At 33.7% G+C, this 19,782-nt stretch overlaps 4 protein-coding genes across 5 annotated transcripts; 1 reads left to right on the top strand and 3 right to left on the bottom strand.

The window, feature by feature from the left end:
- LOC18604029 (protein MAK16 homolog) lies at positions 402 to 4,742 on the bottom strand. Its single transcript, XM_018116737.1, has 9 exons — positions 4,519 to 4,742; positions 4,301 to 4,410; positions 3,864 to 3,982; positions 3,652 to 3,749; positions 3,095 to 3,182; positions 2,895 to 3,023; positions 2,710 to 2,803; positions 1,512 to 1,636; positions 402 to 838 (listed from the first exon to the last, which is right to left on the bottom strand). The coding sequence occupies exons 1-9, from the start codon at positions 4,578 to 4,580 to the stop codon at positions 794 to 796; spliced, it is 870 nt and encodes a 289-aa protein (XP_017972226.1). The 5' UTR covers positions 4,581 to 4,742; the 3' UTR covers positions 402 to 793.
- LOC18604028 (C2 and GRAM domain-containing protein At5g50170) lies at positions 5,380 to 11,713 on the bottom strand. Of its 2 annotated transcripts, XM_018116772.1 has the most exons (9): positions 11,247 to 11,713; positions 8,989 to 10,200; positions 8,693 to 8,875; positions 8,326 to 8,609; positions 8,008 to 8,124; positions 7,120 to 7,382; positions 6,823 to 6,997; positions 6,050 to 6,322; positions 5,380 to 5,954 (listed from the first exon to the last, which is right to left on the bottom strand). In XM_018116772.1, the coding sequence occupies exons 1-9, from the start codon at positions 11,593 to 11,595 to the stop codon at positions 5,748 to 5,750; spliced, it is 3,063 nt and encodes a 1,020-aa protein (XP_017972261.1). In that variant the 5' UTR covers positions 11,596 to 11,713; the 3' UTR covers positions 5,380 to 5,747. The 2 variants fall into 2 exon arrangements, with proteins under 2 accessions (XP_017972261.1, XP_017972262.1); XM_018116773.1 differs by lacking the exon at positions 5,380 to 5,954 and having other exon boundaries at positions 6,256 to 6,767; positions 6,892 to 6,997.
- Positions 13,850 to 15,803, top strand: LOC18604027 (ran GTPase-activating protein 1). Its single transcript, XM_007036318.2, has 2 exons — positions 13,850 to 14,064; positions 15,459 to 15,803. The coding sequence occupies exons 1-2, from the start codon at positions 13,921 to 13,923 to the stop codon at positions 15,612 to 15,614; spliced, it is 300 nt and encodes a 99-aa protein (XP_007036380.2). The 5' UTR covers positions 13,850 to 13,920; the 3' UTR covers positions 15,615 to 15,803.
- LOC18604026 lies at positions 17,780 to 18,854 on the bottom strand. Its single transcript, XM_018116744.1, has 2 exons — positions 18,519 to 18,854; positions 17,780 to 18,415 (listed from the first exon to the last, which is right to left on the bottom strand). Exons 1-2 carry the CDS (start codon positions 18,676 to 18,678, stop codon positions 18,006 to 18,008), a joined length of 570 nt encoding a protein of 189 aa, XP_017972233.1. The 5' UTR covers positions 18,679 to 18,854; the 3' UTR covers positions 17,780 to 18,005.

Raw genomic sequence — 19,782 nt, 5'->3', positions numbered from 1 at the left:
TATTAAAAGGAAAAAATTATGCATCATTTAATTCTTTCTGATAAGATAAAAGTTGCTGTCACCTACTGTTTTAAGTTTTATATTTTTATTCATTTAATCAGATGAGTTGTCAAATCAGTCACTATGGAATCTGTTCCTTCTGGAAATTCAGGAAAGCAGTTGCATACAACTCTAGATTTCTATAGTTTTCCATGATACAATCTAAAACCCTTTTAGAAGGACTTTTCTTTTTTGCAAGAGAGAATATCTCCAAAGCATAAACATGGCAACAATGGCAGCAACTGAAGATTTGTTCACTGGAGATGGGAGTAGGTATTGTCACCATGCCTCCAGATAGTTTTCAGATAGATTCTTGATATGCAAAATTGAAAATGGAACACCTCTTCTAACACAAAAGGAAAAAAAAATGTGCATTAGCTATCTCCTCAGTTTGTATTAGCCTGGAAACATCTTTAACTTCCCACATTCCTTTGCATAGTTAAAAAGCAAATACAACTAGTTTTAACACATGATTGTCAACTCTATAAACCAACAAAAAAAAAGGGGTCAAAACTCTTCGTCCCTCTCTTTTCTTCCTTCTGTCCTCTTTCCTTTCTTTTCTCTGTTTCGTTAGCCAGAAAGGATAAGGGGGCAGGTGGCATTGAAACTTTTTGAGGGTTGCATGTTATGCTAAAGCCTCTTTGGATTTCCCTCATCTGCATATTGTTAGGAAGGAGGATGACACACATTCAAAAAACTACCTTATATGCAGCCTTCATGGTATTTGTTGATTGATGGAACGAGCTACCGAGACTCAAAAGGTTGCTTTCTGCCTTTCAGCACCATTTTCATGTTCAACCTGATAAAAAGCAAATACAATAGAAATGGAATTTCTTAGCACCCATATTCTGGAAAGAAGTGGTATAACGTCACTAATGATAGCAAATATAAAAAGCAAATGAACAGATCTATTAAGACCAGGGAAATCCACACAAAAAATTCACTAAATGAAGCTTTTTTCCTAAACACATGGCAGAGGAATGACGTCATGAGATACTAAAAACATAAAAAGTGTCTCAAAGAAACAAAAGTTACCAACTGAGTGTAATTGCAGTTACGACTTAGTGGAGCTCAAGGACCATCTCAGGGTATGAAATCCAATGTTAATTTGTAACCAAAACCATGAACTATTACTAGCCATGAACCAAAAGATTTACACTGAATTGGTATATGGCATTTTCCAAGACCTCCAGACACCAACATAATGTTTATTTCCAGAAATGACAAAAGACCAATATATAACATCTAAGTTTTGGTGCTCGTATACATTTTCGGTTCCTTTGACAAAAACCACACTGTTCAAATCTTTGTTACTGATGCTAATAAGATAGTTGCACAAACACATGTAGATGTATAACCACCAACTTAATAAAACCAGGCAAAATTTCGCCTAATAGACGCTGAAGGACTATCACATGAAACATTGTCTGAAAATATAAGAACACCTACATGATATTGGTAAGGATTCTTACCTCAACATGGATCCTTGGTTTCTTTTTCAGCTTTTTACCAGGTTCATCTTTCTCAGACTTGGACCTTCTTCGCACTTTAACTGCATTTACTTCTTCTTCTTCATCATCATCATCAGCCACCTCATCTGCGTAAAAATTTCAACTTATTTGAGCAGAACTGAATATGCAGCATTTCAATTATTAGACACATGGCAGGCAGTGGGATTGACAACATATCATCTATCTCAGAAGGGATAATATCATATTGAGCCCCTAGAGTTTAAGAAAATGTTTAATGTGGTACCTGTACTAAAAAATGTTCAACATGGTATTCAAAACTTTCATTCCGTGTAGCAATGTAGTCTGGCTCCTGACACGGTTAAAAAGAGCTACTGACATAGTCTTCAACCAACCAAAAGTTGACATGTGGCAAAAGAATTTCCACATCATCATTTGGTACCAAGTTAATATGTACATGTGTATGGCACATGTTGCATATGTGGCACACCTATGGATGCCATATGTCAAGATCTCATTCGATCTTCATATTAGAGAGATTTAAGTCAGACTTCTTACGGAAAAAACTTAATTAACGAAGAAAGATAAAAACAACTTATCCCCTAAACACAAAAAAGACCCCAATTTCTATCTTTCAAAATCCCTAAAAGATTTTGTTCTTCTTGTCCTAGGTACCATTCTCTTTTTATTCTTCCTTTTTATATTTACTTAACCTATATACATTTTACCTCCCTATTTTTGTTTTAGAATTATGTTTGGTTGCCAAGACAGTGAAGTAAAAATGAGATTGTGAGGCTTTTTGGTTGTTTCTTCGTTTGAAGCAGAAGGGGATTTTAGACTGGTTTATTTATGCAGATTAAGTGCTGGAAATAAGGCAAAATGAAGGACTTTACAGTTGATTGGTTTTAGAAACAAGGGATGGAGAAATAAGTTGAAAGTTTTAGTTCTTAAAGTACAGGTACCACATTAGACATTTTCTTAAAGTACAGGGACCAAATGTGACATTATCCCTTCTCAGAATAATGAAACCAGCTTATGGTCGCATACAACTAACTTCACACCATTTAAAAAGACACTACATGACACCAGAAAAAAAAAAACAAATAGGGAGTAGCATATATGCATTTGTAAGCCTATACATGCAAGTGGCATGCGATATCACATGACACAAAAATGCTGACAACATAGACAAAAGTCATACCATTACTGATGTGATCATTCTTCATACCCATATCTTCTATATCATCTTCCTCTTCAAGTTCAAAGTTTCCCTCAACATACTCAACTTCAGATTCCTGCTTATTCCCAAAATAATTATCGGTAGGAAAAAGGAAAATCCAAAAAAGCTTGGATGATACATAGAACAACATGTTCCATAAGACAAACCTCTTCATTTTCATCCTCAGCCTGCAGTTCATCTGTATCAAGAGTTTCAATAAATTTATTGAAGGGAAGGTTGTATATTCCATCATAAATTCCATTTTCGAGCCGTGCAAGCAACTCTTTCTCAATTGTCTGCAAAGGTATTAGTTAAAACCAATTTGAAGATACGATAATTCAGGACAAGCAATTAAGCGGATGATAACCTTATCCAAGACTGCAGCTTTTTCAGCCTTTTCTTCCCTTCTAGCCTCTCTCTTCTTCTCCTTTCTGGGTGTAGTCATTATCTTCTCCCTATGGACAAATGAAAAATAATAAACAACTGAAAATGAAAAAGAGAAATATATGATCCAGCAGAAATTAATAAATGTCTATTAAAAATAAATTTTTTGAAAAAAATAGTACCAAAATTGAACAAGTACATCCATGTTGGAATCCACTAAAACACTCACCAATAAGTCCAACGCCGAGTATATCAAACACATAATAAAGAAAATATAAATCCACTAAAACACTCACCACTGCTCAGTATATCAAACACATAATAAAGAAAATTGAAATCCACTAAAACACTCACCCTGCTAAGTATATCAAACACATAACAAAATCTGAGGATTGAAATGAAATACATGAATGAAGCTTTTAGCAACCACCATTGGTAAGATTCTTGGAAATAAAGTTCTTCTCATTGATTTTTTACCCACTAACTTGCCAAATAAACTTTGGAAACAAAAAGTAATGCAAAGCGAAAGCTGAAGGGAACCTTGTTTTCAAGGCAAGTTTCCTCATGCGGATGCGCATCTGTGTCATTTTTGTGAGACGCTGCTTTATTTTGTGCACAAGGAGCTTCGGCCAATACATCTTAATGACAAGAAAAGGGCAAAGACGAAGGCCAGTTAAGCAACAGATAAACCAAAGTTAAGAAACAAAAAATTAAAATAGGCATTACTAAAGCATGAAAAACGATGGCTATACCAGATGCTTGTCAATAACTTCAAGTGCCTTCTCATAATTTCGGGGCAATTTTACTCTTTCCCATAAATCATTGGGTTTATGAGCTCTTTCGATAGTCTTCATATATAAATAAAAGACCCCTGAACAAGTCCATGACAGCAAAATCCCGTAAGCCACATAAATGCTCTATCATGGCAGAACAATCACTCGAATATAAACACATAGCACTAGGAATACCCACTTACTATCATTTCACAGCAATTAAATACTATTAACCAATTTACAAAAACAAGATGCTTCATTCGATTTTCATAACTAATGAAACAGATTTTTTTAATTGAATTTAACACATGTATCAGGAGAAATTGAGTTTAACACAGCAAACATTAAAATTTCATAGCCTAAACCTCTTCTGTTTTCTCCAATTTTCTCAACAAGGAAAGAATCACTTGACTTACCATCGTGGTCACGGATAGTGGCATAGCGACTATTAGCAAGAGGGCAGGAACTACGATTGCAAATCCCAGTGACGTTATAAGGGTTTCTACAGAAGATCCCAGTCGAGATCCTACAAGAACCAATTCAAAAAACAAAAACCCATCATAAAATGATGATACCCAGAACTGATCAAAGCTTGAAAAAAAGGGACATTGATTGCTTTGAAAGAGATTCTTACTTGGACATGAAACTGCAGTGCTTGTGCCTGATGACTTGCCATATCACCTCGTCGTGCTGCATCTCTCTTCTTTAATTTGCTAACTCAATTCAAAAAGAACAACAATGGAAATCTCGCTCTTGAATTTACAAAAACCCTCTGTTTGAAGCAAGAGATTTGAATAAAGAAAGGAACAGAAAAGTTATGGGGTTTTTGGGGTTTAGGGTTTTATGTTGGCTCGGCTGCTGCGGACGGTGGGGTTTTTTTTCTAAGGTGACACGGCTGTTCTCATATTAAAATGTGACAGTCAAATAAAATAAAATCTCAATGCCCCCAAAAGACACTAAACTTATCTCAACTGTGCGATTTAGTCCTTATCATTACTCAAAAGTAAAACCCCTTGAAATAGGAGTAGCAAAAAGGGAAAATAAAATCTTTCTTTTTGGCTCTTATAATTTCATTATTCTTCAATTTCATCAAAATTTCAAACAACTTTTTCATTTTTTAAATAAAAATCACCTATATTTCATGCAGTTTCAATTTTTCTCACACGTATAATTTTTTTTTCTCATGTGATATCTGTAATTTTTTTCCTTAATTAACACCATGTGAATAATTTCTGTTCTCATAAGAAATTAACTTGTTAATTTTATCCAATAAAATTATCAACATGCCTTAAATTCAAAATTAAACTATTTATTTACATTTAAGGTATTTTGATAATTTTGTTAGACAAAATTAACAATCTAATCTTTTGTAGTAACAAAAATTATCCGTCAAAATATTAATTAAAAGAAATATATGCATAAGGTGTTAATTGAAAATAAAAAAAATACATTGCCACAGGGTGCAATATAAAAAAAAATAAAACCATACGAGGTATAAGTGGAATTTATCCAAACCTTTCCTTATTGCCTCACATTAGAGTGATGCATTATTGCCCATAATACAGTAAAATTATGGAAAAATATGTAAAAAAAATTAAAAAATTTTCTTCTAATGGAGGAACATGAAATTTCAGCTGAAACACAGTTTGTTTCAACTAATGTTGGTATACAAGGCTTAAAGCCTAAGTTTCTCTTCCCTTTCTGAATATTTCATATAGCATAATAAAAAATCATTAACATTTTGAATGTCATACAAGATATTGAATGGGATTCCAGGAAAACTCTCTGCATAAGCTGTAACAGTGTTGCTCCAGGTTCCTGAAGGACGAATGTAAGCATGGAAAGATCTGTCAAAAGCTGCAGCTATGTCTCCTGTTGAGTTGCAAACAGAATCTCTCTTTCAACCAGTTCGAATATCTCCTTTAATCGATGAATAAATTTCTCCGTTATGTTTCGAGTTATTCTCAGCTGGAACTTGGTGCTTTTTAGCCAGGTGATCCCAATGTAAGCATCACACTTACAAGCATTGTGAGCTAGGCCAGACTTTTCGATCTGGTACATAAAATGGACCTGCAATTAGAAAGAACAAAGAAGTTTGTAAACAATATGAAGCCATTAGAAGTGAAAGGGTGCATGGGAAATTTTGGAAATGGTTTTTCACATACACGAAAGTGGTCACCAAATGGGACGTCGTGGAGCACCATGACCTCATTCAGAATCCACCCTTCATCATTTGCAATGGGAGATTTTTGTTGTGTGCAGGTGACTTCCCCTCCAAAGATTGAAACATGGCGATTGAACTTGTAAGAGATGCGTCTTTCAGAAACACCAGGCTTTACAGGTTCCCAAATGGTCGTTACATAATTAATACAACCAGATTTTTCCATAATTTTATGCTCTAAATTTCCTCCATCAAAAATTTCCATTAGTGATGTTATCTGCACCAATGCCAAACACAATTCCACCACCAAAATACTTAAATAAGTTAATCAAATTGAAGGCATACGTTTTTCTTTTATATATATATTATGCATCCTACCAATAACAGATAGCAGAAACATCATACAGCGACTATGCTAAACATGATGGATGATACTCTACAGCTACAAGTGCTTGGAATCTAATTTAGGGGGCATGGAAAATGTTCATGGCAGGGCAGCAGAGGCCATAGCTAGAAAGCAATCCTTAAATCTACTAGCAAAGCTTTTAATAGGATTACAAACAAAAAGAGTCATAAGGAAGAGTTTTGCATATGACTTATAAGGTATGACTATGGCAGTCCCAGGGTAGGTGCATTATGCTCAATATGAAGAGTATATTTACCTCTTGTGAATCTCATGGACGCACTTCCAAAAGGATATGTGCAATGTGAGTTCCTAAATGCTTAAAAATCAAATAAGAGGTAAATGAGATTAGGGTCAAGAAATCCAGAATTTACACTGATAGGAAGTTCAGCAGAATAAATCTTTGACATCTTTGTAATTTCAACATCCCGAATGGATCCAACCTCTTCAAGTGTGATGGGTCTTTCCTCTTGATCCTGCTGCTCTTCTGCAATCTGTGCTTTTTGATCAAGTGTCAGAGTTCTTGTTCTCCACAAGGCCATTATTGTCCTGTAGTATGACATGGTAGATAATCACCTTTTATGAATAGAAATACTATGATGGAAATCAGAACATCATCTTCAAGACTATGTCCAAGAGAGCTGCACTGGGCTATTTAATTACACTAATACCTGCTGGCCACATTGAATGACACAAAAGATTGAAAATAAAATCTTAGTCTTCCTTCTTCATCTTGAGACTTTGCACCATGCCTTACATCAAGACCTCGATCCTTCCTCAGAATTATGACTAGAGAAGGGCTACCCAGAGACGCCAGCGATGGCGGAAGCACTTGAATGTATTCAATATCTTCCCAAAGGAAGAAAAACTTGGTTTTGTGTCCAAACAAATTGGCATAAAACCCCACAATTCTTGCAGATAGAAAGAGGCGGCCCTGCATCCACAAGTCTTCGCGTTTCAACATATGTATTGCTTAAATATGAAAAAAAGAGACCAAGACATGAGACTAATGATCTGAATTCTAGACAAAACACAGGAATTGGAGTTCGTCATGCAAGTTCTATGGCAACAACTATACGAGGTAAGCTGTTCTTTACTAGTCAGTTTAAATCAAAAGCTTCTGAAAATTCGAAGAACCATATTAAACTGGCAAGCTATTCATCCAATTCCATTTTGTTCACAATGAACTGAAAAACCCACAGAATCTAGAAGCAATTATTAAATGGAAATTAACCATCATTATCTGTTTTTTCTTTTTCGTGCATGAGCACTACAATACAGTGCAAGACTTAGCTAAGTTATAGCAGAACTTTATCTAAGAATAGAAAATGTGTGGAATTGCCTTGAATTACTGCACATTACAAATTAGCAAAATAAAAGTTGCTGAACCAAGCAAGAAAACAATGGCTACAATTTTATAGTAGTTTTTAGTCCTGCACATGACAAAAGGGAATCAACATGTTCATTTGATGTCCACTTGATGACATTAACTGGAAATGTTGATTGCAACATTCTATTTTAACAAGTAAATGTACCGACGTGGTAACTGTAAATTGCACCTGCACAGGCAGTTTTCTCTTCAGGTAACATGTAAAGTCACTGATAAGAAATTCTTCGGGTGGCAATCCAAACAGTTTCTGAAATGTTGAATTCTTGTGAGGTGACCGTAGATTCAACTGCAAAATACCAAGTGTGGTTTAGACAAGGATTTGGGCAGAAAAAACTTATTCTGTATTGTTTTCTGCAAAAGGTCAACCTGTTCATCAACTAGACACTGAACTGTAACTAGGTGCCATCAAGACAACAAAATAATTTCCCTTATGAATGAATGAGCTATTGCACAATCAAAACATCAATAGTTTTGGCTCAGTCTTTACCTGCTTGCCTACTTCCTTTTCCATCTTTGTTAAATATTCCTTAATAGCTTCAACTCCTTTGTTATTATCCAAAAATATTCTTAAGTGTAACTTTGACTGAGAAGACTGAGCAAGCTTTCCCTCCAGGGAGACCCACAAGTCTGCCAGTTCGGTAGATGTATGTTTCAAAAAATTGATCTCAGCATGCCCAAGGGAGGTAGCCTGGTCAAAAGGACCATCAAAATCAAAAACTTCAATATCCAGGACTGATGGGGGTTCTTCCATGGCATCAAACTCAAGTATCTCTGCATGTCATCAAAACAGGTTAGCATATATTCTTGAGAAGAAAAAAACAAGGTGCACAGGAAGTTTTAAGTAAGAAGATTACCATTCCATTGAGGATCACGAGTTTGTAACTTGACACAGCTTGTTCTTGTTTTACCATTGCTGGTAAAAACCACATAAGGGTCTGAAAAGCCTGTCGAATCCAAGGATGCCAAATTAACACCCTCGATTAGAGCGACAGTGAGAACCCATCCATCACCTTGGGCTTTGACTCCATGATCACTGCCTATTAAAAATAGATTGCCAATGTAAGAAAATCCTTGGACAGAAAGGCAGTAGTTTCTCTTGGGTCCTAAGAGTTTACTAATAATGTATGTATAAAAGGAGGTAATAATTCACCTCTTTGCAACCTAGCTTGTATGAAGTGAGAAACCATGTTGTAAGCACGCTGCAAAAGTATAATTAAAATTCCACCTGTGATAAGCTCTCCAAAACTATCAGGCAAATCAAGTCCATCAATTTCTAAGCCTTGGACTTTGGAAGAATCACAAAGTATAAGATGCACAATGAAAAATGAAACCATAAAAATGGTGAAAACCACAGTGAAATTCCAAAAGTATTCAGTTGCCAATTCCCAATCTGACTGCTGCTCTGTTTGCAAAGTTGACAGCATATGATCCCTGTCTGATAATTCCATGGAATCCAGAATCTTTAGTTTCTGAGCTAGCAAGCTAGCAAACTGATCAAAACTCTCCTTCAGTCCCTGCTTAACTCCTCCTTCAATCATGCTTCTCATCATTGTGCTCTGCTGAAAATTAATTCTCCATGATATTATGAGATGAGAAGATTCTTCTCCTGCTGATAGCTCCGGTCCAGGCATTATCTTGTAAAGTAACTCGATCTTGAATGTACTTCCATATGGAACTTCAGGAGTACTTGCAGATATCAGGATGGCAAATTCTTGTCCATTTGCTTTGATATAGGTCTGCTCTTCTGTTGCTTTAACAGCCTTTACTAACTTTGTTGCAGCTTTTGTGTATGTAACAACTCGTGTTAAGCAAAAATCATATCCTGATTTCCATGTCCAAGGACCCTCCTGGACTTCCGTTGTTCCCTGCAGTTCTGCCAGGTCTTTCCTGAACTGTGAATTAGGTGCAAAAAGAAACTTATTTAAATCATATGAGGATAATGCATACATCCTATCAAGAAGGATGCCCCCTTCAAGGTTTTCGGGCATTTCATGTTGGTTGTGCTTTGACTGCATCAACTTAATTGCTTCTTCAAAGCTGCAACTAGAGGGGAGTCCCTCCAATGAATCCTCATGATCAGATAGTGCAGTGGATAATTCTGATGATGAATCATCAGTTCTTGAGGTTTCCTCATTCTTATTGAAAAGCTTTTCAAGACGGCCTGCAATAGCCTTCACTAAGTGTTTACCTTCTGTGATTTTCAGGCATGGAGCTTTGAAACTAAATATGTCATGAGATAATTTGCATGTGCTTTCCAATTCTTTGTAGTCCTCATGGTGAATGTCTGACTGTGCATAAAGAAGATGACTGGCTGAATTATCATGCCCTTTTCCATGCAAAGAAATGGTGAGGAGAATTTTTCCTGCACTCATTGAGAAAAATATACTGTAAATTTATAATTCCATTGACAGATTAAGCAGAGCAAAGAGGGATATACTGCCCTAATGAAAAGCAACTGTTCGGATGTCCTATGCAAATTGGAAATCGATCACAGAATTCAGCTGGGAGACAAAACTGAAAAGAATTAAAATGTGGAGAGGGCACCTTGATTTCAAAGTTCAAGTCAACCAATTCATCAACTCTGCAATCAATTACCTTCAGGGAACCTAAGGCTTATGAAAGCTCCAATTGAAAGCAATCACATTGTTGCAATAAATGCGGCGACAAAATTCACAATTGATGTTAGTCTCATCTCCAGTCTTTTTTCTATTTTTTTCCCCTGTTTTACCAGGAACTATAAATTGACTGACATGAAAAAAAAACATATGGGAATTGTAATCTTGTTGCAGTGCCATTTTGTTATGGGTGACTATGCACGCAACTCATGTGAGGAAGTCCCAGCTCCTACGCAAGTCTAAAACTAACTTTTTCATGTTCAAAGGGTATGTTGCCAGGTACCTTAGATAGATGAAGCCTCCATATATGTCCCTAGAAATAGACTTTTGACTCAAACCAGTTATCCAATTCATTATCTCCTTGAACAAATCACAAAATTTTGGCAAGTAAATCAGAGAGTATCTATTCAACTTTAGTTCACTTTTCCAATTGTCAGATTAACAACATTATCTAGTCTAATACCAAAACAGAACTAGCTCTTCAAGATTTAAAAAGCCCAATTGAGTATAAGTACTATCATCAAATGCAGATTCAAATATCATTTAATCTTAATTTCTAATTAAATGCAGATTCAAATTTAATTTAATCTTTCTTATATATTAAAAACTTACATCCCACTCAATCAATTATGCTATAAGACATTCATCATTAAGGCTATAAAAAATTGCAGCAACAATGCAAATCAATTTCCATTTATCAGAGAACAAAAAACCACCAAGCACGTTTATTCAAGCCATGGTAGCACAAAAAAGAAACAGAAAGAAAAAGAAAACACTGGCCAAGAGCACTAACCACAATCTTTATTGATAAACCTTCCGGTCTTAGGCTTTTCAAGAGAAAGCCAAGTTGGAGGCAAGGTTTGATTATCTTCATCAGCAATCAACCAGACCGGAATCCTAACCCGACCAACCAAATCTTTGGAAGCATTGAAGAACCCAGAATCATCATCATGGTGAAAAACAGAAACAACAACCTGTTCACCAACATCATGAACCCTGAAAACAAACTCCTCGTTCCAAATCGGATTCAAAGTATTTCTCAAAGTCCTTGTCTTGGACTTGAACTTCCCGACTTGGAGTTTCACGTAAATGTCCTCCACACCCAAGTCTTTGGCTTGCAACACGTAAACGTACAGCCTCATCACAAAATAACTATTAAAAACGCTTCACTACTTGTATAATTTTCCAAAGAAAGAAAAACTGAAACTGGGTTTTAAAGCTAGGCCTAGGCGGGTACTCAAGTGCAGAGAGAGAGAGAGAGAGAAGCGAAGGTGAAGCCGTTGAGAGAAACGTGGATACGTGAGAGGAAGGACATGAAAGAACAGTTATGGAATTTCTGGAAAGAACCAATAAAATATTGGTAGAAAATTGTAAAGTGAGCTCCAAAAGAGGCCAAAAAGGAAAAAAGGGTCGGACTCGGTTGGCTTGGTTTTGCGTTTGGGTAAGGCTAAATGAGGATACTCGTTGCCTTCCCTTCCCTTCCCTTCCCTTGCCGCTTCAAAAACAAACAGCTCAGCTTTATAGGTATTGGTTGTTTGTTAATGGAGTTCAAGCTTTGAATACCCAAAGCGAGAGGGAAAAGATTGCTCAAAAGGATGGAGCAGGAAACCTGGGAAGGATAGGGTCTCGGTTTGGATTTATCTTCTTTTTACATGGAATCAGCCCTACTTTTCTTTTCCATTTCCTGACATAGAAAATTCCAACAAACAGAATCTGCCTTTTTGTCATGTTTTACGTTCTTTGATAACTGCACACAATTTTTTTTACATAATTCTTAAATAAGTTTTTAAATTATTTTAAAATTTTTAAATAAAGTTTTATATTTTTATTATATTCAATCAAATCTCTATATTTTTATTCTAAATCAAATAAACTTTTATGATAAATAATTGATTGATTGTCATTACTCAAAATATTATTTATCATTTTATATTCACGTGATATTAATATAACGTTGATGTGAAAAGTAAAAAATATCACATAATCATATTATCATTTTAAATTAATATATCACGTCAGTGTTATATGGTATAAAATAATAAATAATATTTTAATTAAATTAATTGTTAATTATAAAAATCTATTTGATTTAAAATAAAAATATAAGAACTTATTCGGTTCAAAATAAAAATATAAAAACTTAATTGAGCATAATAAAAATATAAGAACTTATTTGAATTTTTTTAAATAATTTAAGAACTTGTTTAGATATTATGTCTATTTTTTCTACTTTATATTTTTAAGGCATAATACAATAAAAAAAATTATTTAAATAAGTCTTTATTTATGTTTTTTATAACAAATAAATTTTTTATGAATAAAAGTTGATTAAATGTAGTTAGTCAAAACCCTTTTTGTTTCTTCACAATCATATCACACTTAGAAAAATTTTAACAAGTTCTAATAAATTGTGACATGACATTATAATATGATCATATAAAATTTGCACATGCGCATCAACATCACATTAGTGTTGTAACACCATAATGTTGATATAAATGAAAATTGTCATGTTAGTTAATGGTAGGTGATCGATGGTTTTTATAATATAATTTGATTTAAAATAAAAATAAAAATTTTGATTAAATATGATAAAATATTTGTTTATATTTTTTAATAATTCAATAATTTTTTAAAACATTAAGCTTTTTTTTAGTTTATGCTTGAATTTGGGAAGAATAAAATATTTATGGCAAATTTAATGCACCGAGTAATATATGATTTTTTCTCTTTTCTTTAGAAAAAAAACCAATTAAGTACATCTTTGAAATGTGAAACACATAAACCAAGTAACACCGCTAACATTATCTTGATGTTTTTCTATTTTTATTGGACTAGGATTATTGCTCTTATATTAATATATGTTTTATTTGTTTCGAAATAATAAAATGTAAAGTTTTTATAAATAAAAAATTTATATATAATTAAAAGATAATTAATATTTCAATTATATATAATTGAAATCTTATAACATTATTAATTAATGAATTATCCAATACTATTAGAATTAATAAAAATATTATTATTTTTAAATTTTTATTTATAAATTAATATGTTATTAATATTTATATTAAAAAATTTTAATAAAAGTCATTCGTTCTGATTAGGATTCTTATATATTTACAAATTAAATTAATATTAATTAAAATAATAATTTAAAAATATAATAAAATAATTAATTATTTTCGTCAATTTTTTTCAAAATTCGTGTTTTTTATATATTATAAATTTATAAATATAAAAAGGGTTCGAGGATGGGCTTTGGGAGTAATCCGACCCGATATTGAAAGGCATGGGCCGAAATTAGACTAAAATCTTCAATTGGTCTGAGACTCCGAGGTTTTCGGACAAATTAGTCGGGCTGGAGAGTGGTAAATGGGCCGAGATTTGAAATTTGAACCGGCGGATCCGACCCTGAAGTTGATCAGCTTGAGAGTCAACGAGAGAGAGAGAGAGGGAGAGAAAGGATGTTACAGATTCCGGCGTTCATGACGCAGTTCCCATCGACGACGAGGACTATTCCGACGTCGTTTTTGCTTCCATCTCAATGGCCGCAACCCCACAGCGAAGAGCTCCTACTCGCCATGGAAGAATCTAATCTCGAAGAAAAGGTACTTTGAAAATTTTTCCAATCCCCCATTTTTCTATTTAGGGAATGTTCTTTTGTTTTCTCCTATCACATGGCAAAGGGTAATTGAGTGTCTCATCTGTTTATTTGATTTCCTCTTGCTCAAGCGTAGTGCATTAGTATTCAAAATCTTTCGAAGGAAGAAAGAAAAAAAAATCAAATTTGTTAATTAAATTAGTCAGTTTGTTTGAACCCGACCCTTGATTTTGTGTCTGGAAGAGATTCATTATGCCGAAGTAGATATTTTTTGAGAATCATCAAGGTTCTCTTTGCTGCTGAAATTTAAACAGTGATAGAGCCAATTTTGTCTTTATTGTGATTTAGTGGATGTGATACTTAATGGGTTTTCATGGTGAAAGCTAGCAATCAAATTCTTAGGATCTTTTGGAACAGGAATTCAGTTTAAGCATTTCGATTTTTTGGGGTTGCTGCCTGGTTACATTACCAAAGTTTGATGACAGAATTTCAAGTGCTATTAAGATCAGTGTCTAAGTTTGTAAGGAAAAAACATTGTCATTGTTGATAGTTTCCTAAATGATTGGGGCAAGATCTTCAGCAAATTACAGTGAGTATAATGAGTTTAACTGCTCGATCGGAGCGGTATAACTTCAATGTACTGAGTACTTAGAAAGATTTCGAGAGCCATATGCTATTGCTGACCACCAGTAAACGGCTGGAAACTTCATATTGTATGATTTATAATCGAATGCAGGATTTTGGCACATAAATTCTTTAAAAAACCATGGTTTTATATACTTTTGGCCTTGCTTGTTGTTTCCCCTAACATTGCTAGAAAGCTAGGTTGAATGCCTTGTCGTGAAGGAGATGTGAGGTTGAGGTAGGAAGTCTATCTGGCCATGGATGCCAGAGCTTGAAGGTTTGATGGATTAGGTGGTGAATAACATGCTTGTCAGTTACCTTCATGATAGAGTGCAATCAACTGATACCATTGATGAAAATGTTTCTCCGTCTCTACTTTCGTTCTGTTTTGTTTTTTTTTTTCTTTTATGGTAAATTCTAAATTTGGGTTATATTTAGTTTATGGATTACGTGGTGAATAACATGCTTATCAGTTCCCTTCATGATAGAGTGCAAACGACTGATAACATTCATGAAAACCTTTCTCTGTCTCCACTGTCATTCTGCTCGTTTTCTGTGAATTCTAGTTTTGGGTTATATGTAGTTTATGACATCAGTAACTTACATTTTATTATCACGATGGTCAACACGAGTACGAGAAGATGATATTCATTCAAATCATTAGAAGTGAGTAGAAGCTGTTGTTCATTTGGGCAGTTTTGTATGTTTGCCGGTGACTTTCACTTTCGCAAATTCAGGCTTTGGCTTTATTGACACTTGTGTAATTGATTCTTGTAGTTGAATGAAATCAGAGATACTAACAGAAACCTGGTTGTGATTGGGAAGACTACCATCGATAATGATAAAGAAGATGATGATAATGATGCAGACGATGATGATGCTGACAATGCCGAGGAATCTGAGGCTGAGGAGTTTGAGCAAGAAACTGGTTGAAAAAATAATACTCTGCCTCATCGTTTTTGTTACCTCCGTTTCTTCAAAAATTCTAGTCGCAAGCTCTGTAATGCCTGTGTAGGACTTGAGATAAAGCATTGCTTGATGTTATGTTGCCACAAAGCCTGTATTGCGCATGTATTTTCTTGCAACTTGCTTCAATCAGAGCCATTCCTTTTTAATTTTCAATTCCCCCTTTCTAAATCATTCCTGGCCCGAGAAAATGAGGTTAGGAAAAGATCTTTGTTCCCATTTCTGTCGTTTGGCTGAGCAGAGAAAGCAAAAGAGAAAAGACAGTTAAGTTGTCATTTTCAAGTTGCAACCCAATTTCCATATAAAGATCAAACCTTGGAGGGAGTCCTCGTCTGTGGCTCAACCTACTTTGAATCTTTGATCTTTCAACAGTCAAAGAGGAGATTGATTATTGAGCTAATGCTGACCACTTCCATAAGGTCTCTTTGGTTAAATATGAGGCTTTCTCCAATAAAGTGAACTAACTAAAATAATACGCTCACAAAGGTGAATCCAAATACATATATTTTACAAATCATAATCAAAATGGGTACATAGGGAAGTAACGATATTTATGTAAAGGTTTTATATTTAATGCATTGTTAATGTATAGTATCTATTTACTATCACTTAATTATATTTTGTCACCTTATAAATGTGTAAAGGTAAAAAAAAAGTTTTAAAAATTTAAATTAATAATTTTAAAATTGGGAGTATATTTTTTAAGGTTCTCAACTTTTAAATTTATTTATTAATGGGATGGTAATATATTGTATAAAATTTATACAGGGACAATGCATCAAATATAAATGATATAATACTTAAAAAAAACCTTTAAATATTTTTTAAAAAATTAAATAAATCAATTTTGTTTTATTATTTTCAATCAAACTATTGTATTTTTATTATAAATTAAATAAACTTTTATAATTAATGATTCATTTAATTAAAAATTAAAATATCACTTATCATTTTTAATCTTAATTATTCTAATAATATAGAAAGTGTTAATCTCACGACCATTTAGATTTACCCTTTCCTTTGCTTGAAGGTTTCAATCACTTTGAGTCCCCACAAGTTCACCAAAGTATAATGCCAAATATAGTTCCACAAAGACTTGACCCCATAACCAAAATTTGGAAGATTCAAATAAATCAAACGGTCCCACCTTGCGAAATGGGGTGGCCATCTCTTTCTCTCTTCACACTAATTCTTTCATGTCCTGTCTTGCTCGTTTCCATCCTCACCCATGGAGGACTAAGTCATACGCAGCTTTATTTTGTTTTTATCCTTAGAACTGTCACACGTTTTCTACTCTTTCCTCTTAATTTCCATTTTTAAAGCTTATTAAAGAATTCCAACCAGCCGTCACTTGTCAGTCTTCCAAGTTGTCCTCCCATGAAGAAAGTTAATCGAATATCTTAAAGAATATCTTACACTACTCTAATTAAATAGATAATTTATAATTAAAGATTTAATTAAATTGGGACAAAATTTAAATAATACTTATGACTTCAAGTAATGATTTCAGAGTTCTCCCTGCAAACCCGTAAAAACAATGACTTTCAATATTAAAGTTAAAAATATTATTTATAAATTATTTATATAATTAATATAATACTCTTCCAAATTCATTAATAATTCTAAATATAATTTTAAAACTTAAATTTATTTTGATTTAAATTCAAATCGAAATAAAAAATAAAAAATTAAATTTTAATTACATTCAAAATTATCGAGTATCTTAACCACCATGATTAAGATATTTCAAAATTAACGAAATATTATCACTACACCTTACGGCAGCTAGTGATTCTGATCCCATCCTTCTTTTGCCCTGCAAAATAAGAAAAAGAAAAATTAAAATCATAATTTATACAGCTTTTTTCAATTAAGTATAAATTCTACAAAAACATTTTGACCAACCAATCAACTTGTTACGTTTGTACTCTTAGTCATGTCACGTGTCAAGCAGTTGAACTGACTGAGTCCCGTACGCGTCAACCGCTGCAAATATTTCGCGCTGATACAGAAAACAGAAGTGTGACTAGCTAATTCGGAATTTTCCCAATCCGTCACGGCGGCCCACTTATTATCAGAACCCTAACGGTGGAAAAATCATGCTAATTGCAGGGAAAATTTGGGGAAGAAGAAAATCTCAAAAGATTCATCAATTACCAAAAAAATTTACTTCTCGATTCTCACTTTACAATCCAAACGCACTTTGAAATAAAAGTTTCAAAGTTCCACTAATCAACTAATTTTCTTTTTTTTTAATTTTACGGTATTTTTATGGCCGTTGTCTATATGGTATATTTGTTCTGTAAGCCTCCGACTGAGGGGCTGTTGAGTCATTCTTCCGTCCCGGAATCTCTAGTTTCAATGCCGGCAATAGTAATTAGAATGAGGAGCGGTAAAGAAAACTCTAGGGTTCTGCTGCAGGTTGCAGGGATAATAAGAAGCTCTGACTGGATATGCCATCGGCCGTGGCGGAGATATACTCCGTCGACGGAATACGGCCTTCAACGGGGAATCGGAATCGGCTGACGTGGGAGAGGACAAGTTGACACTGGACGTATTCGACGGAGGGGGAGAGATTTGCTTGAGTGACTTCGGCGGTGAAAGGATTGCTCGGATCTTCGACGGAGCCGCTCCATCGTACTCTTCGATTATGTTCCTCAAATCCTCGTCCGATTTTATCGAAATTAACGTATCTAAATCGCCGTTCGGTAACTGACACCTCAACGTTACGGAATATCCACAAAACTCAACGAGTTTCACCATCAGCTCTGTAACAAAACAAAAAATTCAACACTCTTTTCAATAAAAAGAATAAATAAAACAAAAAACTAAAAAGAAAAAGAAAAAGATTCTTTGAAACACAAAACGAACCTGTAAACGAAATGGAACGATCCACGGAGAGAACTCTGGTGAGTCCGCCGACGTAACGGAGCTTGCCGTCGCTAGAACGTGGAAGAATCTTGCCGCCATAACTACAAAGAAACTTGATAGTTTCTGAGCTCTTCTTCCCCGATTCAATTTCTCTCACCATTTTCTTTCTTTCTTTCTTTCTCTTGGGGTTTCCCTCTTTTTGCTCTTTGGCGTTGGTTTGGATTCTGTGGTTGGAAGGTTAGAGAGAGTTCGGTTTTGAAAGATTTTGGGAAGAGAGAATTCGGGGAAAAGAAGGGAATTTGTTTTGAATCTGAAAACAAAGAGAAGGGGGGCAGAGGGTTATTTATAGGAGAAGAAGGCAGTGACGTCAGCCGTGGGTCCTACTTCTACACGCTTAAGAGACTCGTTGGAAACAGAAGAGAAAGGGTTTTGGTTTTTTATATTCGGATATTCCCAATGGTGGCAATTGATTACTTAACATGATCAAGTAGTTAACACGTAATATTTGTTTAATTGATATCATTATTCCAATATTTATGATATTTAGGTATTTTAATAAATAAAAAATTTCAAATATAAATATTTTAAAAATAACTAGTAATATATTTTATTCTTAATTGTGTAATTTAATAGAGTATTAAAATTTTATAAATATTTGAATAAAATTTGAAATTATCATTTATAAACTCCTACTTGAATATTTTAAAAACTATTCGTTAAATATTAAAATTTGTTAAATATTTTATTAAAATTAATTTTATGTATACTATCAATAAAAAATTGAATTAATAAATTAAAATTAATTTATAAAAATAATTATAATTTAAAATTATAATTTAAAAAATTAATAAATTTTAATAAGTATTACATTAATTATAAATATTATGAATAAAAAATAATATAATTAAAATTTAATATTAAAAATTATTATTTATGATAGAATAGTTCGAACTCTATTTGAACCTATGAAAATTAATAATTTCACAATCCAAAATTTATTCAAATTCAATTAAAAATATTTTAATTTTATTTAATCCAATCAAATAATAATTAATATAAATTAATCAGATTAACAAAATTAAGAAGTTAAATGGAAGGGGCCCACCCCCACGTCTGAGCCTGGAGGCCGACTTCCCTCCCTTCTTTGACTCCCAAAGAGCTGGGGCCCTTTGCTTGGTCCAAGTTCCATTCTAGCCAGCTCAACCTTTTCTCTTTTAATTTTCTTAATTAATTAAACCAAAAATAATAAATAAATACAAGTTAA

Source organism: Theobroma cacao, chromosome 3 (genome assembly GCF_000208745.1).
Source record: "Theobroma cacao cultivar B97-61/B2 chromosome 3, Criollo_cocoa_genome_V2, whole genome shotgun sequence".
Taxonomy (NCBI): Eukaryota; Viridiplantae; Streptophyta; class Magnoliopsida; order Malvales; family Malvaceae; genus Theobroma; species Theobroma cacao.
Note: the sequence above shows the minus strand (reverse complement) of the source record. Positions and strands in the feature narration are given on the sequence as shown.